We start from the raw sequence: 13,774 nt of genomic DNA on the forward strand, positions 1-13,774 counted from the left end.
CAGTTTGGTCGTGGTAAACATGACTCGGCAGAGTTAATTTGTTAGGCTTAATGCAAGGTTTGGATAGGTTAGCATAATGAGACGTGAGTTACATGGGCAGTCCAGGATTACACTTAGTTAAAGGGAATAACTTGTCTAAAAGGGAGGAAACAGATTTCACCCATCTGCTTCCAAGATTTGGGTCCTAACGCTGATGCTCGGTTCGTACCAGGCAAGGCTTGACTCATTAAAGAGTATAAGAAGTCACAGGACCTGGTTAGCTGCTGTGACAAGAAAACCGGCCGAAAATATCTGCTTGATGAATTGACACACATGAATACATAGCGTCAGCTGGAAAAGAAACTTTAGAGGCAACATGAAGTTTTGTTTGAGGATTGTCTTATTACTTTTTCTTGTTACTGCAACATTAACTCAAGACGGTAAGCTAATTATGCTGGGTATTATTGGTAATTATGGGTTGTGTAATAATTTCTTGATGGCTGTTCTAAACAATGTTTTTTTGTGTAATTGCCTTATAAGGATACAAAAAAATGTATGTTTAATTAATGACTAGTAACTTTATTCAAAAAGTACATTTTACATGAAAAACAAAAACAACGAATACGGTAAATACACGCAAAGAAGCAGACGACACTGTAGCGTAGACTGAATTTTACAGTCATATTTTGTTCATCCAAATCTTGAGCGCGGTAAGTCTTTTTTAAACAAACATTTTTCTATGAGCCTGTTTTCTGAGCAGCAATGTGTCTTTGTAACAGTAACCAAAACGTCTCTTGTGATTACTGTTAGTGCGGAATTCTCTTCTCAGTTTCATTACTGTGTGCCCATTCACTTCCTGGATTTCAGGTTGAAAAAGAACTAAACTATAATATTTCATAGTGAGTTACACCAAATGTAACATCGTGTATTCTGATTTTTGTACTGCATGTGTTTCCTATATGGGAAAGGTTGTGGGCTGGTAGAGTTAATCAGTAGATGGCAAATTCTTTCGTTCAGCGTTAACTAGCGCTGTATATAAATTTGGTTTTCTCCAACATCTTTACATTTTTCACATTCCAACATAATTATGCCAATGTAGCCTGGTTTATTTAAAAACATTTCTAACAGGGATTACAGAAGCTCAACATAAGGAATCAGCAGCTCCGGCACAGGAGGTTTCACTAGTTTGGAGGTATTAGCTATGTGTATATCAGATACAACAACTGTTCCCAGTTATCTGTCTCCTATAACTTTGATCTGGAGCCTGGATCTTACGTCCAGAAAAGAAATATACATCATATTGTGCAATGTTGCTTTTTCAAAAACACTTTTCTGTAGTTTTATGTTAATAATAGATACGGTCTGGTGGTATGTAAAATGGGTTTATTTTTTATTTTTAGTGCATATTTCATAATGTCAGATATTCTGTTGTTTGTGTGTGTGTGTGTGTGTGTGTGTTGGGATGTGTATTACTGCCTTGTGTACTAAAAATGTTGCCATTCTCTGTTCTGTGTAGAAATGGCTCAATGGTTTTAGTAGTGACTAATGCTTCAAAGCTGCACATTGTAGGAGTCACCACTATCATAGCAACCGGTAAATACACTGTATGAGATTGACCAAGTGTTTCCACTATGGAGGAAAACACAATAGTGTGTGGCTGGTTACTAAGTTCTTAGTGAAGACCAGATGAGTATTGCTGGTCAACAGTAACATATTCTATGTTTGATTTTTTTTTTTTAAAGCAGCTGATGTTCATTGTGTATCAAATGTGACTTAAGTATGTTAAACTGTTTTTGTCTGTAATGTTGTCCCTTTTTTCTTTGTTATGAAGACTTGGACCTGTCTGATGCCCTTGATAATGTAGGTCAGTGACATTCTTTGTTTAACTTTCAGATTTGGTTTGTTTAAAGATAAACTCATTCTTTATTTTTTCCTAAGCAAATCATATATTTTAATATGGTTATTCTATTTTCTTGTTCAATTTCTTAATGGGAAGGAAATGTATTCATTGTCAGTAACCTGAGCTGACCCAGTCCCAACCCTGAACACAAGTCAAACCAAATTAATGTAATTTGGTTATGTGGAGGCTTATTCTCTATATGTGTGTTATTAGGTGTGGACCTATTCCCATGCATGCAAACAATGATGAACATTATTTTTGACCATTATACTGACCAAATACTTTTTGACCATTGTCAACACAGAAAATAGTCCCCTTAATTTTGATCTTGTTTGTTAACCACAGTGAGCAGTTGTTTTAGGAAATTAAATGCCCCTGACAAATACATTTTTGGCTCAATAAAGATTCAGTATGACTCAGACTTCCGACTCAGTAGGAACTAGTTGGCTCAAAGCTAAAGGTTACAAAAAAAGGAGAGGAGTCAGAAAGTGGTGAGATATGTACACATTGCTGGTTTATGTTTGTTTCTTTGTTTGTTTGTGGATTTGTTGACATCAAATAAAAAGTAAATAATAGCAGATTTAGCCTAATGATTGACAAATACACTCAAAACTGTTTAGCTAGTAAATCATGCCGTTTGTGCACTGATGTATTGACAATGTATTGTAGAGTTTGTGGTGTAATGATTGTTGCTATATGTGGTGTTCATTTTGTATAGGTGGTGGAACCTTTGATGAGGCTGACTTTTTAGATGTTAGTGGTGGGGACTACAAGCCTGACAGCTCAAGAGGAGGAAAAGGTAGGACATAAAAGTAACCGTTAAGATGTCTCCATTGGCTTTTAATTCCTCTGCTGTTGCCCTTTTTTTCCTTTGCGTGTCCTTTATAACTGTTTCATCACACATTACTTGCATTCTTCATACTACATGGTTTCTTAAAGTAAAAAAAGACCTGTTTATTAATTTGAAAAGGGAACTGTACTTATCTCCTGGTGCAACTGATCTCAAAAATGTTCCTTAAGCGGTTTTTCTGTTAACCCTGCAATTCAACTTTATTTATATAGCAACAATTCACATCAAAGCTATTTCAAGGTACTTAACATAATAAAGTCAAGATTATAAAGATATGTAGAGAAAACCCAACAAATCCCCTTTGAGCAAGCCCCAGGCAACAGTTGAGAGGCAAAACTCCCTTTTAACAGTAGAAACCTCCAGCAGAACCAGGCTCAGGGTGGGCGGCCATCTGCCTTGAGCAGTACACACAATACAAATTGGTGATTGCCTGGGTCAGGTTTTTAGTCAATGGGAAGCTGGAGTGGATGCTATCTTACATGAGGTTGGAGTTGGGTATAGCAATGTGAATTGATTGACTATTGACTGAACACATCTATTGCTGGTAATACTAAGTTGTGCAGTGTTAACTGGAAAACAAGGTCACCCTGTCCTAGTGTACAATCAAAAAATAGTATGCGTTCATGGTACATTTAAAGGAATTTCATTTATTTATTGTCCTTTCGGCTTATCTGTTGAGTTCAAGGTCACCTCAGCAGATCATTGTCCGCATGTTGATTTGGCACAGATTTTACACTGGATGCCCTTCCTGAAACAACCATCCCCAATTTCTACTGAGCTTGGACTGGCACTGCACAGCTGGGGATGGGAATGGGCTGTAAGGGTTTCAGTGTCTTGCCCAGAGACACTTCGACATATAGCCGGGACAAGAAAAGGCTGTGGAAAACTTGACTTTTTTGTAACAGTTCTGCATAGTGTAGAAACGTACTGAAGATCAATTGTCATCATATGACTGAGCTTTGTCAGAAGATTTGCAAAATTAAAGATATGAAGATGCAGTATAGAGCTTTTATCAGATGTACAGAAAGTACACAGAGCTTCAGAAAGAGGTCTGAGTTTGATACTGTATCATGGTCCTTGTCTAAATAAGTGTTTTTTGTTTTTCCTTTTTTTTTTTCCTGCAGTGGATCCGACCCAGAAACCTAAGAAACCAAGCTCTCGAGATTCAGGTATGTCCTTTTTCCACAAATCCCTAGTGGTTTCAGGCCGATAGATAGTTTGGCTGTAATATGTTGAGAGATTGTATTGTTGTAATGCGGGTGAACCAGCTATTATTTAATTTAAAGGAACAAATATGGCCATTCCCTGACACTAAAGTCTCTTTTTTATTTATTTTTTTGTTTATTTAGTAATGTAGTTTGACTGTAACTGTCTTAGAAATATGATGTGTATTGCATAGTTTGGTCAGTTCTTTAAGTGTGCTTGTGCATTACAGGTGGCTTTGGAGTTGACCTTGATGATGCCCTGGGTCCAGGTAAAGGTGCTGGAAGCTGATGGAAAATGGTTCTAATCTCTGACAAGTGTGGATTTTCAATGACAATGATGCATTTATGTTTGCCTCTAACAACCACAAGTTTTTTTTTTTCTAATCGCATAAAAAAAAAATAAAAAATCAGGAAATACATTACAATTACCGGTAGGCTTAATTTGACTTAATTCTTATGCATTTTAATATATTTCTTTTACAAAACAATACTCTCAAAAGTTAGTTTAACTTACCTAACTATTGCTTAATTTATCTATTTTTTTACCATTTAACGCTCATCTGAAAAGCCGCCACACCCAGTTTGGTCGTGGTAAACATGACTCGGCAGAGTTAATTTGTTAGGCTTAATGCAAGGTTTGGATAGGTTAGCATAATGAGACGTGAGTTACATGGGCAGTCCAGGATTACACTTAGTTAAAGGGAATAACTTGTCTAAAAGGGAGGAAACAGATTTCACCCATCTGCTTCCAAGATTTGGATCCTAACGCTGATGCTCGGTTCGTACCAGGCAAGGCTTGACTCATTAAACAGTGTAAGAAGTCACCGAACCTGGTTAGCTGCTGTGACAAGAAAACCGGCCGAAAATATCTGCTTGATGAATTGACACACATGAATACATAGCGTCAGCTGGAAAAGAAACTTTACAGGAAACATAAAGTTTTGTTTGAGGATTGTCTTATTACTTTTTCTTGTTACTGCAACATTAACTCAAGACGGTAAGCTAATTATGCTGGGTATTATTGGTAATTATGGGTTGTGTAATAATTTCTTGATGGCTGTTCTAAACAATGTTTTTTTGTGTAATTGCCTTATAAGGATACAAAAAAATGTATGTTTAATTAATGACTAGTAACTTTATTCAAAAAGTACATTTTACATGAAAAACAAAAGCAACGAATACGGTAAATACGCGCAAAGAAGCAGACGACACTGTAGCGTAGACTGAATTTTACAGTCATATTTTGTTCATCCAAATCTTGAGCGCGGTAAGTCTTTTTTAAACAAACATTTTTCTATGAGCCTGTTTTCTGAGCAGCAATGTGTCTTTGTAACAGTAACCAAAACGTCTCTTGTGATTACTGTTGGATAGATCATAGTGGGTAATTCTCTTCTCAGTTTCATTACTGTGTGCCCACTCACTTCCTGGATTTCAGGTTGAAAAAGAACTAAACTATAATGTTTCATAGTGAGTTACTCTAAATGTAACATCGTGTATTCTGATTTTTGTACTGCATGTGTTTCCTATATGGGAAAGGTTGTGGGCTGGTAGAGTTAATCAGTAGATGGCAAATTCTTTCGTTCAGCGTTAACTAGCGCTGTATATAAATTTGGTTTTCTCCAACATCTTTACATTTTTCACATTCAAACATAATTATGCCAATGTAGTCTGGTTTATTTAAAAACATTTCTAACAGGGTTTACAGAAGCTCAACATAAGGAATCAGCAGCTCTGGCACAGGAGAAATATACATCATACTGTGCAATGTTGCTTTTTCAAAAACACTTTTCTGTAGTTTTATGTTAATAATAGATTAGGTCTTGTGGTATGTAAAATGGGTTTATTTTTTATTTTTAGTGAATATTTCATAATTTCAGATATTCTGTTGTTTGTGTGTGTATTACTGCTTTGTGTACTAAAAATGTTGCCATTCTCTGTTCTGTGTAGAAATGGCTCAATGGTTTTAGTAGTGACTAATGCTTCAAAGCTGCACATTGTAGGAGTCACCACTATCATAGCAACCGGTAAATACACTGTATGAGATTGACCAAGTGTTTCCACTATGGAGGAAAACACAATAGTGTGTGGCTGGTTACTAAGTTCTTAGTGAAGACCAGATGAGTATTGCTGGTCAACAGTAACATATTCTATGTTTGATTTTTTTTTTTTAAAGCAGCTGATGTTCATTGTGTATCAAATGTGACTTAAGTATGTTAAACTGTTTTTGTCTGTAATGTTGTCCCTTTTTTCTTTGTTATGAAGACTTGGACCTGTCTGATGCCCTTGATAATGTAGGTCAGTGACATTCTTTGTTTAACTTTCAGATTTGGTTTGTTTAAAGATAAACTCATTCTTTATTTTTTGCTAAGCAAATCATATATTTTAATATGGTTATTCTATTTTCTTGTTCAATTTCTTAATGGGAAGGAAATGTATTCATTGTCAGTAACCTGAGCTGACCCAGTCCCAACCCTGAACACAAGTCAAACCAAATTAATGTAATTTGGTCATATGGGGGCTTATACTCTATATCTGTGTTATTAGGTGTGGACCTATTGCCATGCATGCAAACAATGATGAACATTATTTTTGACCATTATACTGACCAAATATTTTTTGACCATTTTCAACACAAAAAATAGTCCCCTTAACTTTGATCTTGTTTGTTGACCACAGTGAGCAGTTGTTTTAGGAAATTAAATGCGCCTGAAAAATACATTTTTGGCTCAATAAAGATTCAGTATGACTCAGACTTCCGACTCAGTAGGAACTAGTTGGTTCAAAGCTAAAGGTTACAAACAGAGGAGAGGAGTCAGAAAGTGGTGAGATATGTACACATTGTTGGTTTATGTTTGTTTGTTTGGATTTGTTGATAGATATAAATCTCATTTCAATATTAGGCTGTCAATTATTTTTTTAGGTTGTTGAGACAGAAAGTTAAGACTTAAACATGGATAAGTGTATTTTTTTATATTAGTTTTATATATAATAGAAAACAAACAATGCTGTTGAGTTTCTACCAGAGCATTGTTTTCTCAGATTACTGTGTTGGTCATTTTGATTATTGGCCTGTCCAGTCTCTCTTTGACTTCATCCTGGCCATGTTAAATTATAATATTATGGTTAATCCACTAAAATGAAATATTTACAAATAACATAATGAATAATCTAATTTTTGTTGACTTACTATAAATATTGAAGATGAAAATTTTCTTTCCCCACAGATAACAACCCCAAACCTGAGAAACCTGCTATCAACCAACCAAAGAATGGAGAAGGTGGTTATCTATGACTGTTGTCAACAAATCTCAACCCACGTGCAAAGACCATGTCCTTCTGGCAAATACTTTTTGACCATTATCAACACAGAAAATAGTCCCCTTAATTTTGATCTTGTTTGTTAACCACAGTGAGCAGTTGTTTTAGGAAATTAAATGCACCTCACAAATACATTTTTGGCTCAGTAAAGATTCAGTATGACTCAGACTTTCGACTCAGTAGGAACTAGTTGGCTCAAAGCTAAAGGTTACAAACAAAGGAGAGGAGTCAGAAAGTGGTGAGATATGTACACATTGCTGGTTTATGTTTGTTTCTTTGTTTGTTTGTGGATTTGTTGACATCAAATAAAAAGTAAATAATAGCAGATTTAGCCTAATGATTGACAAATACACTCAAAACTGTTTAGCTAGTAAATCATGCCGTTTGTGCACTGATGTATTGACAATGTATTGTAGAGTTTGTGGTGTAATGATTGTTGCTATATGTGGTGTTCATTTTGTATAGGTGGTGGAACCTTTGATGAGGCTGACTTTTTAGATGTTAGTGGTGGGGACTACAAGCCTGACAGCTCAGGAAGAGGAAAAGGTAGGACATAAAAGTAACCGTTAAGATGTCTCCATTGGCTTTTAATTCCTCTGCTGTTGCCCTTTTTTTTCCTTTGTACGTCCTTTATAACTGTTTCATCACACATTACTTGCATTCTTCATACTACATGGCACTACATGGTTTCTTAAAGTAAAAATGAGCTGTTTATTAATTTGAAAAGGACACTTTACTTATCTCCTGGTGCAACTGTTCTCAAAAATGTTCCTTAAGCGGTTTTTCTGTTAACCCTGCAATTCAACTTTATTTATATAGCAACAATTCACATCAAAGCTATTTCAAGGTACTTAAGATAATAAAGTCAAGACTATAAAGATATGTAGAGAAAACCCAACAAATCCCCCTTGATCAAGCCCCAGGCAACAGTTGAGAGGCAAAACTCCCTTTAACAGAAGAAACCTCCAGCAGAACCAGGCTCAGGGTGGGCGGCCATCTGCCTTGACCGGTACACACAATACAAATTGCTGATTGCCTGGGTCAGGTGTTTAGTCAATGGGAAGCTGGAATGGATGCTATCTTACCTGAGGGTGGAGTTGGGTATAGCAATGTGAATTGATTGACTATTGACAGAACACATCTAATGCTGGTAATACTAAGTTGTGCAGTGTTAATTGGAAAACAAGGTCACCCTGTCCTAGTGTACAATCAAAAATAGTAAGTGTCCATGGTACAATTAAAGGAATTTTATTTATTTTTTGTCCTTTCGGCTTAGGGTCACCACAGCAGATCATTGTCCGCATGTTGATTTGGCACAGATTTTACACTGGATGCCCTTCCTGAAACAACCATCCCCAATTTCTACTTAGCTTGGACTGGCACTGCACAGGTGGGGATGGGAATGGGCTGTAAGGGTTTCAGTGTCTTGCCCAGAGACACTTCGACATATAGCCGGGACAAGAAAAGGCTGTGGAAAACTTGACTTTTTTGTAACAGTTCTGCATAGTGTAAAAACGTACTGAAGATCAATTGTCATCATATGACTGAGCTTTGTCAGAAGATTTGCAAAATTAAAGATATGAAGATGCAGTATAGAGCTTTTATCAGATGTACAGAAAGTACACAGAGCTTCAGAAAGAGGTCTGAGTTTGATACTGGATCATGGTCCTTGTCTAAATAAGTGTTTTTTGTTTTTCCTTTTTTTTTTTCCTGCAGTGGATCCGACTCAGAAACCTAAGAAACCAAGCTCTGGAGATTCAGGTATGTCCTTTTTCCACAAATCCCTAGTGCTTTCAGGCCGATAGATAGTTTGGCTGTAATATGTTGAGAGATTGTATTGTTGTAATGTGGGTGAACCAGCTATTATTTAATTTAAAATGATAAAGGAACAAATATGGCCATTCCCTGACACTAAAGTCTCTTTTTTATTTTATTTTTTTGTTTATTTAGTAATGTAGTTTGACTGTAACTGTCTTAGAAATATGATGTGTATAGCATAGTTTGGTCAGTTCTTTAAGTGTGCTTGTGCATTACAGGTGGCTTTGGATTAGACCTGGATGACGCCTTGGGTACAGGTAAAGCTGCTGGAAGCTGATGGAACATGGTTCTAATCTCTGACAAGTGTGGATTTTCAATGACAATGATGCATTTATGTTTGCCTCTAACAACCACAAGTTGTTTTTTTTTCTCTACCATGTCCCAAACCAGAAATACAAGATCATTCTACCTTATCATGGATTAAATAGTTTGTATGTGCTAATATATGCTGTTAATGTTTTGATGTCTAGTTAACTACAGTAGCTAAGTACTTGCCACTTACATGAAAGTTATTTCTAAGATCAGGGATATAAAATAAAAAAAGCCATGTTCATGATAATATATCAGACTGAGGGCTAAAATCTAACATTTCTTCTCTGATGGATTTAGAGACATTTACACTAACATTTACAACCTCAACCAAACCAAAGATATGTTGCATTCATCAACCACTTAATTCAGTCATTACTTAAAAAATATTTCTCTTTAAATGTTAAACTGAGCCAGTCCTTTGAAGACTAAAAAATAAAGCATACATCTAATCTGTCTATTGTGTACGACTCGGAAACCCAGAATCCATTTGAAATTTGCAGTTTACGTACACAGTTATCACAGATATAATACAACAAATTTTCCCCTACAACCACACTGATCAAGTGTTCAGCATTAAAGTTAAAAATTTGATGACCGTGCACAGTGATGAGCTGAAACGAATCAGAATAAATCAATCTACAACAGAAAGTAAAACAGAGGAATAAAATATTAGAAAAACAAACTGAGCACCATCCTAATGAGGCTGATAATAAGATGATGATAATGGAACTGATACGTAAATTGGCAGCATGCTTTCTTCATTATCATCATCATCATCATCATCAATGAACATGTGAAGAATAGCTGGAATAAATAATCCCTCCCACAGACATTGAGTCATACCAAAGTGGGACCCACATACACTTGGTGGCACAAAGGTTCAGCTGGAACTGTTCATGTTGTCGCAGCTGGGTGGAAGCCCTAAACTGTTCACTGCTTGCAACTGGCTTTTGCGTTTTTCTTTTCTCCTATGTCCTCATCAAAGTAGATAGTATTTGTTCCACAACTGTGTTACTTAAACAAAGTATATACAAACATTTCTCATTAGTCACACATTCTCTCATCGATAACGCGGGTCTAAAAGTTATTGTCGAAGAAATCAGCGATTGAATGTAACTCAGAACGTTAAAATGAATGGATGCATCTAACTTGTATACAGACTTGAAATACGATTTATAAACAACAAACACATTTTAAATTGTTTCATTTGTAAAGGTGATATGGTCGGCTGACATGAACTAAACTTTTTAAGCAACGTAATCGCATAAAAAACAAACAAAAATCAGGAAATACATTACAGTTACCGGTAGGCTTAATTTGACTTAATTCTCGTGCATCTTAATATATTTCTTTTACAAAACAATACTCTCAAGAGTTAGTTTAACTTACCTAACTATTGCTTAATTTTATCTTTTTTTTTAGCATTTAATGCCCATCTGAAAAGCCGCCACACCCAGTTTGGTCGTGGTAAACATGACTCGGCAGAGTTAATTTGTTAGGCTTAATGCAAGGTTTGGATAGGTTAGCATAATGAGACGTGAGTTACATGGGGAGTCCAGGATTACACTTAGTTAAAGGGAATAACTTGTCTAAAAGGGAGGAAACAGATTTCACCCATCTGCTTCCAAGATTTGGATCCTAACGCTGATGCTCGGTTCGTACCAGGCAAGGCTTGACTCATTAAACAGTGTAAGAAGTCACCGAACCTGGTTAGCTGCTGTGACAAGAAAACCGGCCGAAAATATCTGCTTGATGAATTGACACACATGAATACATAGCGTCAGCTGGAAAAGAAACTTTACAGGAAACATAAAGTTTTGTTTGAGGATTGTCTTATTACTTTTTCTTGTTACTGCAACATTAACTCAAGACGGTAAGCTAATTATGCTGGGTATTATTGGTAATTATGGGTTGTGTAATAATTTCTTGATGGCTGTTCTAAACAATGTTTTTTTGTGTAATTGCCTTATAAGGATACAAAAAAATGTATGTTTAATTAATGACTAGTAACTTTATTCAAAAAGTACATTTTACATGAAAAACAAAAGCAACGAATACGGTAAATACGCGCAAAGAAGCAGACGACACTGTAGCGTAGACTGAATTTTACAGTCATATTTTGTTCATCCAAATCTTGAGCGCGGTAAGTCTTTTTTAAACAAACATTTTTCTATGAGCCTGTTTTCTGAGCAGCAATGTGTCTTTGTAACAGTAACCAAAACGTCTCTTGTGATTACTGTTGGATAGATCATAGTGGGTAATTCTCTTCTCAGTTTCATTACTGTGTGCCCACTCACTTCCTGGATTTCAGGTTGAAAAAGAACTAAACTATAATGTTTCATAGTGAGTTACTCTAAATGTAACATCGTGTATTCTGATTTTTGTACTGCATGTGTTTCCTATATGGGAAAGGTTGTGGGCTGGTAGAGTTAATCAGTAGATGGCAAATTCTTTCGTTCAGCGTTAACTAGCGCTGTATATAAATTTGGTTTTCTCCAACATCTTTACATTTTTCACATTCAAACATAATTATGCCAATGTAGTCTGGTTTATTTAAAAACATTTCTAACAGGGTTTACAGAAGCTCAACATAAGGAATCAGCAGCTCTGGCACAGGAGAAATATACATCATACTGTGCAATGTTGCTTTTTCAAAAACACTTTTCTGTAGTTTTATGTTAATAATAGATTAGGTCTTGTGGTATGTAAAATGGGTTTATTTTTTATTTTTAGTGAATATTTCATAATTTCAGATATTCTGTTGTTTGTGTGTGTATTACTGCTTTGTGTACTAAAAATGTTGCCATTCTCTGTTCTGTGTAGAAATGGCTCAATGGTTTTAGTAGTGACTAATGCTTCAAAGCTGCACATTGTAGGAGTCACCACTATCATAGCAACCGGTAAATACACTGTATGAGATTGACCAAGTGTTTCCACTATGGAGGAAAACACAATAGTGTGTGGCTGGTTACTAAGTTCTTAGTGAAGACCAGATGAGTATTGCTGGTCAACAGTAACATATTCTATGTTTGATTTTTTTTTTTTAAAGCAGCTGATGTTCATTGTGTATCAAATGTGACTTAAGTATGTTAAACTGTTTTTGTCTGTAATGTTGTCCCTTTTTTCTTTGTTATGAAGACTTGGACCTGTCTGATGCCCTTGATAATGTAGGTCAGTGACATTCTTTGTTTAACTTTCAGATTTGGTTTGTTTAAAGATAAACTCATTCTTTATTTTTTGCTAAGCAAATCATATATTTTAATATGGTTATTCTATTTTCTTGTTCAATTTCTTAATGGGAAGGAAATGTATTCATTGTCAGTAACCTGAGCTGACCCAGTCCCAACCCTGAACACAAGTCAAACCAAATTAATGTAATTTGGTCATATGGGGGCTTATACTCTATATCTGTGTTATTAGGTGTGGACCTATTGCCATGCATGCAAACAATGATGAACATTATTTTTGACCATTATACTGACCAAATATTTTTTGACCATTTTCAACACAAAAAATAGTCCCCTTAACTTTGATCTTGTTTGTTGACCACAGTGAGCAGTTGTTTTAGGAAATTAAATGCGCCTGAAAAATACATTTTTGGCTCAATAAAGATTCAGTATGACTCAGACTTCCGACTCAGTAGGAACTAGTTGGTTCAAAGCTAAAGGTTACAAACAGAGGAGAGGAGTCAGAAAGTGGTGAGATATGTACACATTGTTGGTTTATGTTTGTTTGTTTGGATTTGTTGATAGATATAAATCTCATTTCAATATTAGGCTGTCAATTATTTTTTTAGGTTGTTGAGACAGAAAGTTAAGACTTAAACATGGATAAGTGTATTTTTTTATATTAGTTTTATATATAATAGAAAACAAACAATGCTGTTGAGTTTCTACCAGAGCATTGTTTTCTCAGATTACTGTGTTGGTCATTTTGATTATTGGCCTGTCCAGTCTCTCTTTGACTTCATCCTGGCCATGTTAAATTATAATATTATGGTTAATCCACTAAAATGAAATATTTACAAATAACATAATGAATAATCTAATTTTTGTTGACTTACTATAAATATTGAAGATGAAAATTTTCTTTCCCCACAGATAACAACCCCAAACCTGAGAAACCTGCTATCAACCAACCAAAGAATGGAGAAGGTGGTTATCTATGACTGTTGTCAACAAATCTCAACCCACGTGCAAAGACCATGTCCTTCTGGCAAATACTTTTTGACCATTATCAACACAGAAAATAGTCCCCTTAATTTTGATCTTGTTTGTTAACCACAGTGAGCAGTTGTTTTAGGAAATTAAATGCACCTCACAAATACATTTTTGGCTCAGTAAAGATTCAGTATGACTCAGACTTTCGACTCAGTAGGAACTAGTTGGCTCA

At 35.5% G+C, this 13,774-nt stretch overlaps 1 protein-coding gene across 18 annotated transcripts in view; it reads left to right on the top strand.

Annotated features, from left to right (window-relative positions):
* The window catches only part of cd99 (CD99 molecule), a 180,197-nt gene continuing 166,423 nt past the window's right edge, over positions 1–13,774 (top strand). For 4 of the 18 annotated variants that reach the window (XM_067493020.1, XM_067493021.1, XM_067493022.1 and 1 more), the window contains exons 1-12: positions 39–419; positions 1,811–1,843; positions 2,598–2,678; positions 3,854–3,898; positions 4,165–4,203; positions 6,197–6,229; positions 7,159–7,212; positions 7,718–7,798; positions 8,969–9,013; positions 9,289–9,327; positions 12,521–12,553; positions 13,483–13,536. In XM_067493020.1, the coding sequence (XP_067349121.1) occupies positions 356–419; positions 1,811–1,843; positions 2,598–2,678; positions 3,854–3,898; positions 4,165–4,203; positions 6,197–6,229; positions 7,159–7,212; positions 7,718–7,798; positions 8,969–9,013; positions 9,289–9,327; positions 12,521–12,553; positions 13,483–13,536 (601 nt within the window). In that variant the 5' untranslated portion in view covers positions 39–355. Of the gene's footprint in view, positions 420–1,810; positions 1,844–2,597; positions 2,679–3,853; positions 3,899–4,164; positions 4,204–6,196; positions 6,230–7,158; positions 7,213–7,717; positions 7,799–8,968; positions 9,014–9,288; positions 9,328–12,520; positions 12,554–13,482; positions 13,537–13,774 lie in introns of all 18 variants that reach the window. The other 14 variants (XM_067493012.1, XM_067493013.1, XM_067493024.1 and 11 more) reach the window with 11 other exon arrangements.

The sequence above is a fragment of the Channa argus genome, chromosome 23 (assembly GCF_033026475.1).
Source record: "Channa argus isolate prfri chromosome 23, Channa argus male v1.0, whole genome shotgun sequence".
Classification (NCBI taxonomy): Eukaryota; Metazoa; Chordata; class Actinopteri; order Anabantiformes; family Channidae; genus Channa; species Channa argus.